The 20,646-nt window shown below is 36.7% G+C and overlaps 1 protein-coding gene across 2 annotated transcripts; it reads left to right on the top strand.

The window, feature by feature from the left end:
* The first annotated feature begins 618 nt into the window (after positions 1-618).
* LOC131023870 (uncharacterized) lies at positions 619-4,132 on the top strand. 2 transcript variants are annotated; one of them, XM_057953501.1, is made up of 12 exons: positions 619-877; positions 1,053-1,103; positions 1,203-1,373; positions 1,730-1,861; positions 1,945-2,084; positions 2,210-2,296; positions 2,460-2,588; positions 2,669-2,827; positions 3,236-3,337; positions 3,424-3,594; positions 3,671-3,750; positions 3,861-4,132. In XM_057953501.1, exons 1-12 carry the CDS (start codon positions 823-825, stop codon positions 3,940-3,942), a joined length of 1,359 nt encoding a protein of 452 aa, XP_057809484.1. In that variant the 5' UTR covers positions 619-822; the 3' UTR covers positions 3,943-4,132. The 2 variants fall into 2 exon arrangements, with proteins under 2 accessions (XP_057809484.1, XP_057809485.1); XM_057953502.1 differs by having other exon boundaries at positions 668-877; positions 3,245-3,337.
* Positions 4,133-20,646: the final 16,514 nt, after the last annotated feature.

Here is a 20,646-nt window from a genome sequence, read left to right as displayed (position 1 = left end):
TCATGTGAAAATTTTATGCATCTTTGTGTGAAACTATATGCATCTAAAATATACTCCCTCCGTCCCCAAAATAAGTTCCTCTTTGGGGACGGCACGGGTTTTAAGGAAAAGTGGTAAAGTGTATTGATAGTGGAGAAAAATATGTTATAATTAGTATTGGGAGTGGTGAAAAGGTGAAAAAGTGTTATAATTAATATTGGGAGTTGTGAAAAAGTGAAAAGTAAGAATAGATAAAGTATTATTAGTGGTGGGGTAGTTGTCCAAAAATGGAAAGAAAGAAAGAGGAACTTATTTGGGGGACGTCCCAAAAAGGAAAAAGAGGAACTTATTTCAGGGACGGAGGGAGTATCTATTTTGAGAAAATCTAAAAAAAATATATATATTTTTTAATTATTAAATTCGAAAATTACATTCCAATTTTGCCCCTCCAGATTTTGCCTTGGAATGCTTGAAAGTTCCTTGCCACGTGTCACCATCTTGATGCGCCACATGTCATAAATGTGTGGTCAAGATTTGGACCTACGGATCTATTATAAGTATTGGATACTACATGATCTCATTCCTATATATATATATATATATATATGTAATGATTTAGGTCACAAATGAAAAGACAATTTGCTTTATTACAGAAGACACGTGGCCCAATCCCCCTCTGTTTCTTCGCGCCTTTTCTTCTTCCTCACAGCTGAGTATTTGTTTTGTTTTTTCTGGGTTTCCCCACACAACTCCTTCCAATCTTTCTCTTGGGGAGTTAAACAGCCGAAAGCTTCTGCTATAAATCATAAAAGAAGAAAGAAGCTTCTTTCACATTTTCTTTTTATGACGGGAGTTTCTCTTACATTTTCAAACGCCATGAATTTTGCTTCTGAAACTGGTATCTTCATCACAAAACCCTCTTCATTATTTTTTCACTTTAGATGAAGTGTATCTCGATTTTCATGGTTGCATCTCTGTGTGTGTGGGTTCTTGCTAGACAACATAAGCAGTTACTTTTTAAAATTTTATTTGTGGGCTTCGACAATTGATTTTCGAGTTCATTAAAATGGCAGGTAGTGTGATTCTTGAGGCTGGTGCTACTGGAGATCTTGCAAAACTTAAGGGTGAAGTATTTTTATCTTTATTTTCGTGTCTTTGTTTATTCATGGGTTTTTCGGTGCTTAATTTCTGAGCTTTTTTCGTTTTTGGTTTTGTGATTGCAGAGATCAAGAAGAAGGTTGATGATGTCGATTTCAGGAGGATATGTGATGTAATCAATGACTTGTGCACTGGCCGGAGAGTCTTGCATCACGCGGCTGAAATGGGGCATTTTCAAGTTTGCAAATTCTTGATTGAGAACGCCGGAGTCTATATTGATGTCTTGACTGACAAAGGTTCTCTCTCTGTCTCTGTCTCTCTCTCTCTCGTTCTGTTTATGTTGAGTTGAAATAATTTGGCATTATCTGTCTTCATGCTTATGTGATTTCTTGAATTTCTTTTCTGGTTTATCTGTTGGTTGTGGTGTGTATCAATGCTTTTGGTCTCTCTCTCTCTTTCTCTCTCCTGATTCTTGTTTTCTTCACGTTAAGTTGAAATGATTTGGGATTATATGTCTTCATGCCTCTATTAAATTCGATGTGATTCTTGAATTTCTTTTCTAAGGTTTGTTTTGGTTGTGATGTGTACCAATTTTTTAGATTAATGTATATTTATCAAGCTTACTTATTTATTCATTCATGAACTGCTTCAGAGGATAGTCCTCTGATGTTAGCTGCCAAAGCGGAGAAGGTCAACATTGTGAAGTATCTCATCAGCAAAGGTGCAGAAGTTCAAATGTCGAGTGATAAGGGATTCACTGCGTTGCATTATGCAGTTCAAAAAGGTTAATTAGTGGTTTGTTTTTGTCCCATTTTAATCTAGATTCCTTTTTGTTTGGATGCTAATTGATTGGTTTTGTTGCTTCAGGTAATTTGGAACTTATGGAATTGTTGCTGAAGAGTGGTGCTGATATAGACGCAGAATCTGTGGATGGAACACCTCTGCAGTATGCTGCATCTTGTGGAAGTGTCGAGGCTGTGAAATTTCTGTTGAAAAATAATGCAGAGGTTGCGAGCACATCCTTGAGTTGAATTCTTTGCTGATCAAAGATTTTTTGTCTAAATTATTGATCGTTTTGATTAGATTGATTAAATGCACTTTATGGTGTTTCGTTGCTCTTTCTGTTTTGCAGCCGGATGCAATTACATCATTTTTTGGCTCTCCTCTGATAAGTGCAATCAAGTCTCGCTCTTTTGAATGCATGGAGTTGCTGCTTAAAGTATGTTTGTGAAATGGAGATTCATATATTTATCGTTTCATCCTGCTTTGGTTGTTTCGTTAATGAAATATTCATTCGAAGAAGTTAAATTTCAATTTCAGAAGTTCTGTATTTGCTGCCTTTTCATTGTAGTAGTAAATTTCTGATATCTTTTTCTTTGTAGGGTAAAGCTGATCCTAATCAGTATTTATATGGGTTAAATACTTTGTCACATGCAGCAAAAGAAGGCGACACAAGATATCTCAATCGCTTGATTGAAGCTGGAGCAGATCCAAGTTTAGTGAACAGCTCGGTTAATTTCTATCTTTATCTTTATCTGTTCTGTACTGCTATTATTCGATTTCAGAATAATAATAATAATGATGATTTCAGAATCATTGCTTCCTGCAACCTGTTGAGCATGCTGCTTTGGCACATAATCCTGGTGGTGTTGAGATTCTCTTTCCAAAGACTAAACGGATTCCGCGCTATCCAAATTGGAGCGTTGATGGCATATTGGCCTACTGTCATTCTGAAGAAACTAACACAGAGGTCGGAATTAAACCACTTTTTCATTAAGAATCGAGCCTCGTTTATATACGTGTGTGTGTGTGTGTTGATCATACAATCTTTATAGTCCACATTATTATACAATGATTTCTTTGTGTTTTCGTCTCTTAAGCAACATGTCATCTTTCATTGGATTTTGGATTGTTAGAGATTCACTTGCCCAAATAATCCAGTCACTAATGTTGTTAAAAGTGACTCTCTCTCTCTCTCTTTCTCGTCCACATTATTATACAATGATTTCATTGTGTTTTGGTCTCTTTAAGCAACATGTCATCTTCCATTGGATTTCGGATTGTTGGATTGACTTGGCCAAATAACCCAGTCACTAATATTGTTAAACGTCTCTCTCTCTCTCTCTCGGTAAAAACATGTCATTATAGTATCTTGCAGAGAGAGAAGTATACGAAAGGATACTTGGAAGTAGTAGATGATCTCGGCAAGAGTGCAGTGAAAAGTAAGGATTACTTAGCTGCAATTGCATTCTATACTGAGGTAAGTTTTGCTTCTCTTTTCTTCCTATTCACTTGTAACCATCCCATATTGCTAATAATTGTAATCTGATTTACAATCTTGCTTAGGCTGCTGTTGTTGATCCATTAAACATAAAATGGCTAGCAAATCGAAGCCTGTGTTTTGCGCGTATCGGTAGAGGTGTACCTGCTCTACGCGATGCTGAGGAATGCGTGAGGCACAGTCCAAAATGGCCCAAGGCTCATTACAGAGAAGGTTCTGCGTGGTTGCTATTCGAGGTATCATTATTATAACTCCATCAAAACTCCATTAAACGAAACTCGACTAGTGATGATGGTGTTTGTGTTTGTGAAGAACTATTACATGGCGGCGCGTGCATTTGGAGAGGCCTCCAAATTGGATCCTAATGACAAGGAGATCTTGAAAGCACTCAAGTGAGAAGAAGAATTGATTTCTTGTTTTAGCATTATTTTATCTTTTGGGCAAAATATAATATAAATTTTGTAATTTAATCTGTGTGTTTTGTTTTTTTGGTGGAATGCAGAGATGCTCAGTGCAAATATATATCTAAGGTGGTTGTGTACTGCCCTATGGAGACGATCGACTTTATCAACCAATATCTCTAGTTTTTATATATCTCTAGCTTGCTTGGGAAATTCTTGGTAACATCAAGTATTATTTTTGGCTGTTTATGTTCTGAATTTCCCTATTTTTTTGTGTAGAGAGAGCATATTTTTTTGTGGCAGCAGGAAATAGATACAATGCAAATATTATTTCATTGGCTTTGGGAATGCATATGAAATCAATTTATATTAATGATACTGCATCTTCTATTCTCCAATCATTGATATTTACCGCTTTATTGTAGTAGTATTCATTTATTAACGAGATTTGGAAATTCAGAAATGCCAAAGTGTTCAAAGATGAAAGCCCTAATAGTTCTAGAACGGTGGATGAAATCATTTTCTGCACGTGGAGATGGTTAAAAGCCAAGAATCCAAATCATTTTTATTACTCTTCCTTTGAGTGGATGATGGATCCTGTTAGCTGCTTTCCGACAAAAATTGCTTGAGTCTTGTTCGTTTGTTGGGTGAAGTTTTCGGGTTGGTGATTCTTTGTTTTTTTTTTCTTGCGTTTTGAGATTGGTGTGTTGTTTAGTGACTGTATCTGTACTCTACTTTTTGGGGATGAGTACCGCTGATACTCTTCCACATTTGTGTTTATTAATGAATTTATTTACTTTTCAAAAAAAAAAAGATAGGCGTCGCTAGTAAAATAAAATTCAAGCGGATAGAATTTGGATAATGTGCTAGCTTTGGCTGATCTTATGATTTTATCATTAATGACTTTTATCCTTGCTAAATGGAACATACACCAAAAGAAGTTGCTGTGTCTCACCACCTATTTACACTATCAAACTTCTGCAGACAATTGTTTGTGTATGCCTAATTCAATTGCATACTTTAATTAATGGGATATATATGGTACTTCCTCTAGTCCAATGGCAAAGTCTCAATTTTCTTTTTCGTCTGTCTCATTAGACCATGAATATCAGCGGCCTTTAATTGGTTGTGGTCGCTGCACATCAGTAAATCAATAAAAGAAAAAAAAAACAAAAAAAAGGGGAAAATATGGATAGGAATGCGAACGTGTTCAGCAATTTAGCAAATTAGACTGTGACCTCTCTCTATCTCTTCAAGGTATCAATCAATGGAATGGAGACACTTGTCTCCATTTCATTGGTTTATAAGATAAAATCATCATATCTTTTAAATATTATCTTAAAAATAAATAAAAATTATACCAAAATTCATATTTTTTCATACTTTATAAATAGAGACCAAATTTGCTAGTATAATTTTACACACAAAAAAATCTCTTCTTTTTTCTTCATATAACCTGCATTTTATCACACCCTCTATTTTCTTGATCATCTATTTTCGTTTACCATGGATGATGACCACTATTCTTTCTAAAATTCTCAAAATTTTAGTTCATCCCAAAAATTCGATCCGTCCCAAGGATATTATTCTCATTTTGATAATTTTCCAAATTCCAACGAATATCAGAGTTCATTTCAAAACATCTTCCAGAGCTCATTTCAAAACATCTCCCAAAGCACATTTGAAAATGAGGTGCAGACTGACACGAATGATTCAAACACTCTGCAAGGTTGGAGTGTGAAAGAATACATAACACTAATGTCTGTATGGTGTTTTGTCGATACGAATGCAATCTTCGGCACCAACCAAACTGGGAACAAGCTCTGGAAAGATGTTCTTAAGCAATATGAGAAATGGAGAACAGAGATGCCAGGACAAGGCAAGCAAAGGACTTCGGAGTCATTGAGAGCGCGCTACAAACAACTCAATACGTCCTTAACCAAGTGGATTGGTGCATACAAAAAAGCACACGATCGAGCTATGAGCGGCTAGTCCAAAAAGAATATTGAGGATGAATCTCAAACAATTTATGGGAAACATAAATTTAATTACCATGAGGTGTTTGACAAAGTTATGCGTCACCATCCCAAGTGGGAATTGAAATTAAACAGTACTGGTTCGACGCGTTTCCAACCAGAAGAAGATAGTCTTGAAGAAAGTCGTGGGAGCTCAAAAAGATCAAAGACGAGTGAGGATGGAGAACCACAAATCGACTCCACTCCTAGAGGTGATTCTTCACATTTCAACGTCCCATTGGGAGAAATAAAGCTAAAGCTTCAAAAATTTGATCACTAAATTGGTTAGCAATTAATCCGCAACTCAAACGGGGCAATTGTAATTATAGCAATAGTAATCGAGTATCGTTTCCACAAAGACTATTGAACGAAAATAAGGTGAAAACAAAGTTCATACACTTTCCTACTATTCAAGCTCTAGGATTGGTCATGATTTTGGATATTTCAACTTAAAGAAATAAGAAATCAACAATTAAAGAGCATATAAAAGGAATTAAAGCAATAAACGATCAAGGAAGACAATATAAAACGGGGATTGATTCTAGGAACCTTGCTCGACTCAAAACGATGGGGAATTAGACAATTGATCTATTCAACCATTTGTAATCCAATTCTAGCAAAGGAATCACTCACATATGCATAATCTCTCTCTCGACAAAAGTACACAAGTTGGTGATAAACATGCATTTTTACCTCTTGGTGTGTCATTTTTTATGCTTAGTTGTGAGGATTTTGTGTGTTTGATGGTCTATTTGAGCTTATATTCGTTTATGGTCAAGAACTTGTTACTTGCTTGTGTTTGAACGAATTTTCAGAAATAATGAAGCAGAATTTGGAAGAATTGGATGATATACAAGTTGTAGTTCGTCTTGAGAGGAGTTCGTGAGCGCAAACGGATCATAAATCGGAGTTCGGACGAGAGAGAACGAGCCAAAACAAAATTGCTGCGCAAAGCTGTCAGGAGTTCTGTTTCGTCACGCGGTCCAGCCATGCGGCCGCGCGACGTGGCCGCGCGAGTCGCCGTATTTCCGCCAAAAATTCGTTTTTTTTTGCGATTTTGGGTATTTTTGAGAGCTACAAGACCTAGGGCATATAAATACTCCCCAAGAACTTATTCTCTGCAGCTTTTTATCATCTTATATCATATTTTATTTTTCCTGAGAGCTGAGAGAGACGGAGAACGGAGCGAGAGCAAGAACTGAAGATTCTCAATTCTACTACGGTTTTTCTTGTGGATGTTTATTTGTTTTATTGAGAATTGTATTCTAGTTCATATGTCTATGTGTGGCTAGAATCCCTTTTTTTCCCAGGGTTTAGGGAGTAAACATGGTTTGAATTTCTGACTGTTTGATTCAATTAATTGGATTGTTATTCCTTTCTATGTTCTTGTTTTAATTGTTTGCTTTATTGATTGGCCACCAATTTAGCATAATCATAGGTTTTAATTTGAGATCGGGAGATGATAATTATTACCTGAACTAAGAACATAGAACACATTTATTTTAATTCTAAAGGGAATTGATAACTGTGAGGGCGTTAATCCTAGGAACTTTTAGGAGTTACATGTTAGAAGTGCGATCCAGGGATGGTAGCCTTGCATGTAATCAACGGTTTGTATGCCACGGGAGTGTGTATGAACTAGTTTAGATATTGCCTTAGGAATCGTCTTATTAATTGAATTGAACATGTTAGTTAGGAGAATCTGTTGAAACCTTTACCTTGGGAAATCTTGTTGATTTATTTTCTTTCCAGTGTTTATTTATTTATTTAGTTTAAAAACAAAATTCTCAATTTCGTTTGTCCAGATAGAGTAGAATAATTTTGGATAGGAATTGATAATAATTAGTCTCTGTGGAATACGACCTTGCTTGCTACTGTACACAATTGCACCCGTACACTTGCGGCGTGTTAATAAAATAGTGAACAGTTGGTCAACTACTCGTCTATCACAATTAAGACTCAGGACGAGGAATTAACTCCCAAAAAGCACCCCGAGATTCAAAGCTTCTATGAATAGATTAACTTCCGCTAGTACCCTTAACATTCATATCATGCAAACTTGAATTCCATGATCATAAAAACTGATTAGGCCATTTTAAAAAGACTTAGCATGTTAAAATAGAGGCCACCTATTCTAACATGATAAACAAGCACCAGGCCACCGGGTCCTCACTTAAGTGAAGTGACCCGGGTTCGATCCCTCTTGGGAACGAATTGGTGATTGGAGATATAAGGTGGAGTTTGGTGAATGGAGAGATAAGGTGATTCTTGGAGTGGATGGGGAACTAACTACTAACATCTAACATGACTTTGACCGATCAAAAAAAAAAAAAAAAAAAAAAACATGATAAACAAGCACCAAGATGCACAAACTACAAATTGGAAGGTAAAATAACATCAATAAGGAAATTCCATCATCAATTGAGCCTCACAAATTTCCTGATGAGTCGTTGAGTATGTATTGGTCAAGATTCAGGAAATTGGTGGATAGTTGTCCGAATCATAAATTTTCTGATGGTGACTTTTTGCATTTTTTTTATCAAGTAATGACCGTCGACACCAAGAATCTTGTTAACTCATCAAGTGGGGGAGGATTTTTTGAATTGCAGGATGAGCAAACCTAAAAAGCTTATTCAGCACTTGGTGGAAGCGACAAGAGAATATGATGAGCCAAGTATTCGTTTACTTAAGAAAGCTGCACAAACAAGTTCCTCTAACTTTGAGGACAAGTTTGAAGAAACATTGGGAAGGATGGAAAGAATATTAAGTACTGTGGTGGAGAAAGTGGTGAGTGCTAGATAGCCGGAGAAACCATGTAGAGCATGTGGTAATTTTGGCCACACAAGCTTGCAATGCAATGGGAGCGATGAAGATCTCCATACTCAAGTAAACTTGTCCCATAAATTTTACAGCTGTCCTGATCCACCATCAAAGAGAAACTCGTACTCGAACACTTACAATCCGGGTTGGAGAGATCATCCCAATTTCCGATGGAGCAAAGCAATCAAGTGCAGCAACAATCACAACAGGTGTAGCAGAGCTATAGACCCCCTCATCAGAGAGGATTCCAACAAGCACCACCACCTCCTCAAGAAAAGCAAGGAAAATCTCTTGAAGAGATGATGAGAAAGTTGATTGGCTCACAACAATTTTTGCAAAACAATGTGCATCAAGTTCAATAATCTCATATAGAGCAAAAGGTGTGTATGGATGGATTAGCTCGTCAAATTTCTCAACTTTGTGAGGAATTTGGTTAACAAAGGTGTTATACATGTGCTTAAAGTACCAACTGAAGACAATGCAGCAAATGTTTTGACTCAACTCTTTTTCCATTTCGGTGTTTTTTCCACTAGACGGTCAATGTCTCTGTGCTTTCGATGGGTAGATAAGTTTTTTGTTTTTCCTTTTTTCATTAATAAAAGTTTTAATTCATCAGTATAGTTGATAACTATGAAATCAATCTTCTTGATTGCTAATTTGCTATTGCTTGATCGAAATCAATATTTATAATAAAAAAGGTTAGTATTTTTTATTTTGTTATTTTTATGGGCATTAGTTCTTTTTATTAAGTAAGAATGGATAAATTGATCTATTAATTTATTTTATATGTATGGATATTATTTATTTTTATTATTTCAAAATGAGTATCAATATATACGATTATAGATTCATGCGCTCCCCTTAATTCAAGGTCCCATGTGGCGTGTCTAAGAATTCAGTATTTAAAATCCCTGCAATTCTAGAACTTCTAGGTTTAAAATATATATCTTACGTGGCAAAATAATTCCACATAAGTTTTATTGATATTATTCTCACTTTAATTAAGTTATTTTATTACTGCTTAGGTTAAACCTAATTCACTGATCTTTGGACCGCCTCACGCACACTGTCGCCTACCTCCCAGCCAACCACCGCCAGCCGCCGTCCTGCCGCCGCGATTCAGACGCCGTTCTCCACCCCATGATTCAGACGCCGTCACCGCCTTCTGTGCGAATCCAGCCGTGCCGTCCTCCGCCTTCTCCAGCCGCCCATGTCGCCCATGGCATCACCATAGCCATCAGCATAGGCCGCCGATTCCCCAATATCCGACTCCATATCTCCCACCAGCAATCCTCCCAACAATCCCGCCCCCAATCCTAACCCTAATCCGCCGCCCATTCCCATCTTATTCTTCTTCGGCCTCACTGAGTCTGGATCTGAAAGAGGAGGGAGAGGCCGGGCTTGCCGGCTTGGTGAGGTTACCCGTCGATTTTTTTATTTTTGAAAAATGCCCTGTGATTTTTTTTTCTGTTTCATTGTAGTTTTACTGACTGAAGAACTCTTCCTCTCTCGCTCTTCACATCTCTCAGTTCTAGCGGGGGAGAAATCCCTGCCAGTGCTTTGAAGGAACCATGGGTGGTGATAAAGCAATAAGTCTTGAAGAGATTAAGAATGAGACTGTTGATCTGGTATAAACTCAATTCTTCCTTCTATTCTATTTCTAATCATTCTCAATTTTATCGAAGGGGATTAGCTGTTTTTTTGTTGTTATTTGATTAGCTGACTGAAGAACCTTCGTTGCTTGCTGCATAAAGTATTGTTTTGGTTTTATTAGTTACTCGATTTTCTTTCTGCAGAAATAGAATAGATTGATATTTACGGCTATTGTAAAAGTTTCTCAGATTTTGACGATTAGAAAGATGCTTTATATGATTGGAATATCCTTAATTTTAATTAAATAAGCCACATAGGATATATGATTGTTTTAGTACAAGATTTAATGTAACATCTTATTTCAGAACCAACTGATTATTTTGCTAATTATACACACTAAGATTTCTTGAATGTATGTTTCAATGGGATATCATATTGCTGTAATGTTATTTCCTTCACAATCATTTGTTTTCCTTTGGAGTCTTCCTTTTCCGGGAATAGTAGCTTTGAGAAACTACTAGCCGGGGAACGAAGAGATTCCGAAAGGTCTCAGATCGTGACGCGTTCTAAGCCTCTCTAGAAGGGTGCATAATTTGACACTCTGATATTGAATATTAAGTTTTAGAAGTCCAAATCCAAATGTCATTACTATAACAACCAAGATCACTATCTGAAATGCAGTTAGCACTACATTTGTTTATGTAAAGAAATTATAGGGTTTAGTGCTGGCATTTATTTCTATCTTCCACTTTGTCATGATCTATTCCAGGACTGATCACTTCATATGTGATAAGTTTTTCAATTTCTCAGTGCTGCATTTTGTTAATCATTTCATTGTCTTTTTTTAATTTTCTTAATTTATGGTTTTGTGAGTTCATGACTATGATCTGCAATACATGATGTATAATCACATATTCTTAACTTATGTTTTAGACTTGGTTTGCTTCATAGTGCATCACTTTATTAAATCAACAGGAACTACGGCATCACTCTAATTCGCATATTCAAGGTTTAATTTCATGTAAAGGGAGTAATAGTTCTTTTAGATGAATTAATTATTTAGAAGTTATAAACATAAATGTTGTTTTAAATTTTGTGAGCAGATTGGAGACAGGAATGAGACCCATGATGTACCCACCATCATGCTAGATAGACAAAGTCCTTTAAAGTCTAGGTGGGAACGAGGTCTGACAATCGGGAACAATTTTCAAACATTTTTCCTGATGAGGTAAGTGTTTTTTAAAAAAAATAAATTGCTCAAAAATCTTACTGAATATTGTTAGAACATCAGTAATTAATTTTTCATTGATAAAAATACTTTATCAGGCCAATATGAAACTCAATGAACAACAATTGTCATTCCTATCAAGTCCTAAGGCAGTGAAGGATTTCCTCGAAAACCAGAGAGAAAATATAACAAATATTATCAAGCAGAATCTAGCTGTTGGTGACATATTCAAACGCGAAAACTTGCAGGTACACATTTCCTCTTTATTTATTGAGTATTATCTCTTCGGTGTGTGCATTGCGCTCTCCTTAATCCGGGGTCCTACGTGGCATGCTTAAGAATTCAAGGTTTAAAATCCCTGCAATTCTAGAGCTTCTAGCTTAATATCATTAATCTTACGTGGCAAACTAATTCCACGTAATTTCTTTTAAGTTTATTCATATTTTACATTTAATATCGTTAATCTCAAATACCATGATCAGTCGCCATCTCCATTCCATCCCAAACCTCAAAAACCATGACCAGTCACCTCCACCACAATCCCCTGAAACTCTCACCACCACCACCGCCTTCACCGCGCCGGCCACTATCGAAATATGGCACCTCTTTCCCTCCACCGTGATTTCCCCGCCAGCCATCTGATCTGCCACCTTCCCAAAATTTAGGGAAAACCAGAACTCTGCAACTCTCACCACCACTGCCGCCTTCGCCGCGCCGGCCACCGCCTTCGCCGTCGCCGCCATCTTCCACCTCCATTTCCCCATTCCCCACGATTCCGCGATCTGCCACCTCCTTTCGAATCGACTCGCCAATAATCTGAAAATCATCAAAACCCGTTCGTTCTGCCTCCCGCCGCGATTCGCCACGCCGGCCACCGCCGAGATCGACACAGTCCGCCGCCTCGCCATGGTAAGTATTCAATTAGGAAAGATTATATTTGACTATGATTAGTGCTCAATTATAGAATAATGAAATTTTGGAAAGATTTACCAATCGATCAATAATCTGCCAATTTTTAGGGTTTAGATTTAACAATGGAAAATTATTATGTTAGGAAAGATTACATTTCACTATGATTAGTACTAAATTTTAGAAATATGAAAATTTGGAAAGATTTACCTATCGAGCAAATTCTTAGGGTTTAGGTTTAACAATGGAAACTTTATAACTTACATTTTAGCTATAAATTCATTAGTTTGAATGAGAAGTTTATTGTCGCATTGAGTTTTACAGCACCACATTCTACTGTCTTCTTGCTTATTGCTCCTTTTGCTTATTTCTCAAGGTATACATTATATCAATTTTATTTTATTACTATTTTTTTAACTCAATTATCAGAATATATGTATGATGAACAATTTGGCAAATTTAACTGCATTAGATATTTAAATTTCGATTTGTAATTTTGAGCTATAAATTCTGCCGCGACTATAGGCCGTCCTTGAGCCCGGAAACCGTCCTTGAGCTCCAAAACTCGGCGAGGGTCGTCGCTCAAACTTGCCTCCCCTTCCTGAAGACTCGCCACTGTCCATGTGCCGTCATCGGAGACTCCTCTGCCTCGACGAACAAGGCAGCCACCCCGGGCTCTCACAAGTGAAAGGAGAGTCTCACACAAACAGGTAAACTAATAATTGTTTACTGCCTATGTGCAGTATGTTGGGAACATGCTTAGAAATTGATTGAGTTCCACATGTATTACTTCCGTCTATTGATCATTGCTTCTGGTAGGGGTAGTTCTGGAACCCATGGTATTCTGATCTGGTGTTTTTCGAGATGATGAGGAACTATATGATTGGTTTTGGTTATTGATTCGTTTATTTTGTAATTGAAACTGGTGCTTTCAATTTTGTATCTAATTTTCATATATTGGTGGTGTTTTCAATTTTGTAACTTTAGTGTTATTGTGTCTTTCTATTTGTTAGGCATCTACAAGAAGTTTATTATGCCATATGTTTACATGTGAGTCTGTGATTGAACTGGCCAATAGAGTAAACAATAATATCATGTCTGAAATTGGCGCCGCCCGCCTCCCCTGTCTGAAATCGACTACTAATCTCGCACGTATTGTTTGCTGCTTTCTTTGTGCCACAACTTTCTATTGAATATCTCTACCAGAGCTTCTGCATTTGAAATCTGTTTCATTCTATTGAATTCTTGATTGAGAAAAAAATATTAAATTGGTGGCAGCAGCACAATGACTCGATCTTATTACTGTTTGCTAAATTTAAAATGCTCACTCATCTGGAATTTTAATTTCTATCTCAAAGCTGTTCTTTCCTTGGACTATTAGGATCACATTTTGATATTGGTTGATGTTTTGGTGGGATTGTTGTAAATTTATATAGACGTAAAACAACATTTACTATTGGTGGGATTGTTGTATTGGTTGACATTTATTTTATAGAGTCTATGCATGATTATACATTTTTGGTGGGATTGTTGTATTGGTTGAGGAGTATCAATGCATTTACTATCCTGCTTCGGGTTGTTGCTCTTATGAATTTTTTGTTTCTGTCCCTGTGATCATGTTGGAAAAAATTGTTGCTTTACCTGTAACTTGTGTTTTTTGTTTTGTGGTTGTCAAAATATGCCCTTTTTTGCTGCTTTAATTGTTGCCGTATATTGTAGCCGTGCTCCACGGTTGATGAATCAATTCTCCGGATGAAGTTCTATTTAATGCTTCAAGGTTGCGTTGACTCTTAGGAGTTATGATTATCAAACCGTTGGGATGTCCATGTGTTTATGCTCATGAGTTTTATTTTTCTACCATTATAATTAGGGGTAAATTTAGAATTCTATTGGTTCTATAGTGTAAAAGTTCACTTTAGCATATTCTATGTATTATTTATATATGAGTATTGTATAATAAATCATGCATTATTATAACACATAAAATGCTGGAATCTACACTATTCGTGGGATTTTGCATACATACAGATTCGCATGTACTTACACACACACACTTTCCATATATTGCAGATTGCAGTTCTGCAATGGTTAACATAGCATGAGTTGGCCTGGGTCGTTTGGGATGGTCCTGCAGCTTGGAAAAACGATGCTAATAGTTGTTTATATGTCACCAAACAAACTACCTGCATATTTCATATTAGCTTTTGCAGTTCAAAGTTGGCATAAATAGTTTTAATGAGGGAATGTATTGAATAATGGATTCATGATTCATCTAAAAGAAATGAAGCACCTGGGAATGTAAATTCAAATTTAATGAAATAAGTATTTCTGATCTAGTTGACTTTTAATTCATTTTAATGTGTATTGTGGAGTTAACTGATCACATTCTTTCTCCCCTCTTTTTGTACCGAATATGTACTATCTTTTGTGAGTTTTGAATTTGAGGAATTTTTCTTTATTGTATTCTATAGTTAGTTTTGAATTTGGGGAATTTTTCTTCATTGTATTCTATAGTTTCTAAATAATATTCCACACTATTCGGTGGAGGAATTTATCAATTCAGATAATTTATTAATCTGGATTTATGCGGTTCTTGGATAAACGGTTATTTGTAGAGTGCACAGGTGTTTCTGATGTTTTCTTCTCTGTAAAGTTGCTAACTCTTGTGTGATTTTTAAATTCGTGTGGAAAGGGCCGGGTTAAGCGGAGCCATACTGTATTTACTCCTATTATAGTTTGAAATATAATGTAAACTTATTTTTCAATAATAATTTTATTTTTATTTTATTCAAAATAACATCTTCATTTTTTAAACATTTCATTAAAATTAAAATTTAAATATTACTCCCTCCGTCCCAGGCCAATAGGCTCAATTTCCTTTTTTGGCTGTCCCACTCCAATAGGCCCAGTCTAAATTTGGAAATAATTAGGGCTCCACTAAATACATAAAGATACTTAATTAAAGGGGGATATACCCCTTAAACTAAAATCTAATCGGCCTCAATTTTTTCCTCTCTCCTCCGCCTTTTCATTCTCATTCGCCGTTTCCTCTCTCAAGCTCGAAACCCTAGCTAGCCTTCTCTCCAGAGGGTTTTCTTCTAGATCTGGTGAAGAGTTGGGGCAACGCGTTTGAGAGGGACGAGGACTAGTGAAGGCGCCGGCCGTCCGAGGGGAACGAGACGGAGCATCCATGGTGGCCGCGACAGAGGCGGCGACAGAGTCGGTCCGAGGGGAGCGAGACGGAGCATCCATGGTAACCTTGAAGAAAGTGAGAGGGGGGCTTGGGTCAGGCGGCGGTTGTTGGTTTTCAGTTGCTGTCGTCGGGAATCGGAGCAAGGAGAGGTGAATTGGGTTGGGATTTGCAGAGGGCTAGGACCGGAGGATTTGGGGCGCGGCGGTGGCACGGAGCTGCTGCTGTCCGCCGGGCTGAGCAAGGGCCGAAGGCGACGCTGCCGCCGTAGATGAGGGAGTAGGTGCGACGACGATGGCTTGGCCGGGGCTGTTGTTGCAATAGATGACCAGATCTGGTGAAGGAGACGATGTGGTGGCTGCAGATCTGAAGAAGAATCTGCAGATCTTCTTTGATTTTTAAGTTCTTGATTTTAAGTTCTTTGATTTTGTTGTTGTTGAAGAATCTGCAGATGATTCATTGTGTTTGATTCTGAATTATTTTGATTCTGTCATTGCCTTCTTCGATTTGCTGAATTATTTTCCAATTAATTCTGAATTCATTGTGTTTGATTCTGTCATTTATTTCAACTTCTTTTTGAAGAAGTTCCGTTCCAGAATTCATTGTGTTTGAAGAAGTTAAATTAAATGAAAAATGAGATAATGAAGCAAATATGATTAAGGAAAAATAAGGAAACACTTAACATCTTAATTATTGGTGGACCACACCATTTATCTATCAAAAGTTGAGTTTCTTAATCTCCGTGCCGAAAGGAACTGGGCCTATTGGCCTGGGACGGAGGGAGTACATTTTAGTTACAATAAAATAAGTAGTATTTATAGATAAATTTTGTAATAAAAAAATAAAAAAGAAAAGATACAATTTTAATATGATGAGTGCATAGAACACGTCCTATATTTTCTTTTTTTTAAGTTGGACCCAAAACAAAAGACCAGATGCAATGGGGGAAAGGGGTGGAGGGGGTTCGTGTCGGGCGTCAGAGCATTGCTGTGGAGACTCTTATTCTAATTAAATATGTTAGTTAATATTATCATCTCATAATATATTAATTATTTAAAAACTTATTAATATATCAAAACTTTAAAATTATTACGTTAAAGGATACCCGTCGAATTTCGACGGGTTACCCACTAGTTTTTATAACTAGCCCAAGAAGTAAAGCCAATTCTATGATCCAAATGGAAATTAATCCCAAGACTTTAGTAAATAAATGGACCTTTCATAGTCCATGATTAGGAGAAAAAATCTCAACTTGTGATAAAAGAATATTTCTGTTTGACTCAGTCTTTTGTCCCTTTATCCTCAGCTATTTTCCACTTTGTACGTTTTCCTTATGGACATTTGCATACCATTCGACAAATAAACCAATGCATTATTCTAGAATTAAGGTTCTTTAATCTATAAATTGTGATGCAAATCCGTGTCTAACCAACTCATCCTGCATTATTAATAGTATATATATTCTAATCGTCCTAGTTGACCTGCCATATATTTCCTTATGAGTTATCTCATTCAATTTGATTCATGTTTTTTTTAATACATCACTTTATACTATAATAAATATAACTATATTAGATCAACACGCTTTTAGACCACAATTTCACCCTTTTATTGAGTTGTCCCACAATAATTATCATCTTTCAAAAATACTCATCCTTCCCAATGATCTTGACATATTTTTTTTAGATTGTCCCAATAATATTGACTTGTTTTCATTTTGGGACATAATTAGTATCTAATCCACTAAATAAGTGGATCACCACCTTTACTAAAAAGTCAAACAACTTTAATATGTGGGTCACCACCTTTACTCAGCTAATTTAACTTTCCTTAATACTCGAGCCCCAAAAAAAAAGGTCAAGATTAATAGATGGAGTGAGTAAGAAAGTGGGCTCTAGGTTTGTTTAATTACTTATCAGATTTTGAATAATCCATTAACTGAACCGAAATTTTTGGTTATTGGATCGGTTTCGGTTATCATTTTTAAAAGACATTCAGGTATCGGTTTTTCGGGTTAACCGAATAACCGAAACATATTTAATTAATAATTTAATATATATATATATATTATTATTTTAATTATTAATTGAAAATTGATATTTGAATTATAGAAATTAAATTAGGAACTCTTAAATTGATATTTGAATTATAGAACTTAAATTGAATCGGTTGTCGGTTTTTTTTTTTGTAATTTTTTTAATCGATTTTTAGCTAAAATAAAATTATACTCCCTCCGTCCATGAAAGAACTTCCTAGGAGGGAGTGACACGAGTTTTAAGAAAAAGATTGTTGAGTGTATTGAAAAAAAGTGTTATAATTAATATTGAGAGTTGTGAAAAAATGAAAAGTAAATAATTATAAGTGCTGGAGAATAGTCCAAAAATAGCTATGAAGTTTTTTTGTGGACATTCCAAAAAGGGAAGATAGGAAGTTCTTTCGTGGACGGAGGAAGTATTATATTTAATGTACAAGAATGAGCTTTGGTTTAGTGAATAAGTTGCTTTGTGTATTTTCTGGAGACCAAGGTTAGGATCCTCTAACTAGTAAATTAGAGTGGATTTTTAAAAGTGTTAATATATAAGAGTACCCACTTTTATATAGCAAAAATAAATTTTACCCACTCAAATAAAAACATAAAAAAATACCCACTTTTTGTTTTAAATGACTAAATTACCCTTCTATATAAATGGGCAAACCCTAACCTCTTCTCATTCTCTCATTTCTCTCTCTCTATGCACACACTCTCTCTCTATACACGCTCTCTCTCTTCTCTCTCTCTCTTTCTCTCGATCTCTCTCTTCCAAGCGGCACCGCCGCATGCTCCCACGGCCACCGCCAACTCCGTCGCCCACGACAAGGCCAGCAGCAGAGCTACCGACCCCGGCGGCGGTGCATCCGCCGTCTCCGCTTCTCCGATCTCAGCCGGCGCCGATTTCTCTCTCTCTCTCTCTCTCTCTCTCTCTCTGTAAATCAGCCGGCGTCGTGATCCTCCTCCACGACCAGCTGCGCTTCAAACTCGTCGCCAATCTCCAGCCTAACAGCTGCTGTTGTTGATTCAACTTTGCCGATTTCCTTCAGGCATGCCACCGCGGCCAACCTTGACGGTCCTGCGCTCACGATCAGCAGCCCCGCCACCACCCGCGGCGCCGCCTTGCTGCGGTAGGGTCGTGCGCTGCCTTTCCCTCCAACTCCTTCAGATAATCAGTATCCATGACCGATTGAATTTCTAAATTAAAACCTAATTTCAATTCAATTAAAACCTAATTTTCGATTGTGAGAGAGAGGGAGAATTGGTGGAGAGTTGATTGTTGATGATGAGAGAGAGATGAGAATGATTGGGATGGAGACTTTAGTTGAATTCAATTTGAATTTAATCGAAAAAAAATATAAGTAATGAAGAAATTGATGAAAATCGCGCAATTTTGTACAAATGTTCTTGAATTCACAACTAAGTTTATGAATTCACAACTGAATTATCGGCGTTGGTTGTGAATTCACAATTGAAATAGTGTTGATTGTGAATTCAAATTTTATTGGTTGTGAATTCACAACTTGAAATAGTGTTGGTTGTGAATTCACACGAATTCACAACCAACACTTGTTATTCACAACTAATACTTGAATTCAGTTGTGAATTCGAGTTGAATTCACAACCAGCGAACAGTGGGTATTTGTAAAATTTTTATATGTAAGGGTAAAATGGTAAATGTGAGTATTTTTTAAAGTTTTTATATTAGTGGATTTTTACTATATAAAAGTGGCTATTTTCAAAATCCACTCTTTTTAAAATGGCCTATTTGGTTTAGTAAAATTAAAAATTGTCCACTAAAATAAAAAACTTAAAAAATGGCCACTGTTACCATTTACCCTTTAAACATCACCCCTTTAAAAATTCGCGCATTTCACAACCAGTCGAATTCACAACCAGAATTTTTTGGTTGTGAATTCAATTAGTTGTGAATTTGAGTTTTTAAAGTTTGAATTCACAACTAAAATTAGAATTTATTTTGGTTGTAAATTCGAGTTTTAGTTGTAAATTCATAGATCTGGTTGTGAATTTAAGAATATTAAGTTGTGAATTCATAGATGTGATCGTGAATTCAAAAACATTCAGTCGTGAATTCATAGATTTGGTTGTGAATTCAAGAATATTAAGTTGTAATGTGGTCGTGAATTCAACATAATTAAGTTGTGAATTCACAGATATGGTCGTGAATTCAAGAACATCAAATTGTAAATTCATAAATCTGATCGTGAATTCAAGAACATTAACCAAAATATTCAAATTTCACAAAAATATTCATAGATCTGATATTAATTTCATCATATGGAGGGAGAGAACCTCTTAGGTATTTCATCGAAATCCCCCAAATCTTCCACACATTTAACTCATGGCTGAAGATTGGCTCAAACCACAAAGAGGAAGATGAGTACACGATTCATCGAAATACAATAAAAGCACTTGGAAAAAACGAACGATTTTGAATCATTACAAATCAGACTAACTCAACGACACAAAATCAAATTCTACAGAGGATATATCAAATTTTCCAACAACAAATCCAAATCATGTCGTCTTAGCTTTGGAGAGGGCTTTTTTCCTATGCTCCAACATGTACCTATAGAGATGAGGACTGTCAAGAACAAATCTAGGCCGATGCGGTGGGGAAAGGCTGAGAGGGGGCGGCGGCTCCACCTCCCGCAGTGAAGTGGTTCAACGATCAGAAAGGCCTCGACTTCATCACCCTCGACGATATGTTCGTCCACCAATCCGCCATCAAATCCGACGGATTCCGCAGCCTCGACGACGGCGAGGTCGTGGAGTACACGGTCGAGATCGGCAACGACGGCTGCGCCAAGGCGGCGAACGTGACCAGACTTGACAGCGTATCTGTGCAGGGCAGCACCCGCGGCGGAGGCGGCGGAGGAGGATCCTACGGCAGTGTAGAAATCCGGCGAGATCGATCTCCGGCGCATCTGGGGAAAGAAAGCTTTTGGAGTTTTGGTTGCAGAGGAGAGAGAGAAAGGATGGATGGTGAAGGTGCTGTTGTGACTTTTACCGGCCATTTTTTAAAATTTTAAAGTAAGGGATAATTTTGTACTTTTACACAAAAACTGGCAAGTTTTTAATG

Source organism: Salvia miltiorrhiza, chromosome 4 (genome assembly GCF_028751815.1).
Source record: "Salvia miltiorrhiza cultivar Shanhuang (shh) chromosome 4, IMPLAD_Smil_shh, whole genome shotgun sequence".
Classification (NCBI taxonomy): domain Eukaryota; kingdom Viridiplantae; phylum Streptophyta; class Magnoliopsida; order Lamiales; family Lamiaceae; genus Salvia; species Salvia miltiorrhiza.
This window is presented reverse-complemented; position numbering and strand designations above follow the sequence as displayed.

Bases quoted from the DNA above. Each gene is read 5' to 3' on its own strand.
- LOC131023870 (XM_057953501.1), top strand. From the start codon at position 823: ATGACGGGAGTTTCTCTTACATTTTCAAACGCCATGAATTTTGCTTCT. The intron at 2,589-2,668 runs GTTAATTTCTAT...TGATGATTTCAG, and splicing joins CAAGTTTAGTGAACAGCTCG to AATCATTGCTTCCTGCAACC. The intron at 2,828-3,235 runs GTCGGAATTAAA...AGTATCTTGCAG, and splicing joins CTGAAGAAACTAACACAGAG to AGAGAGAAGTATACGAAAGG.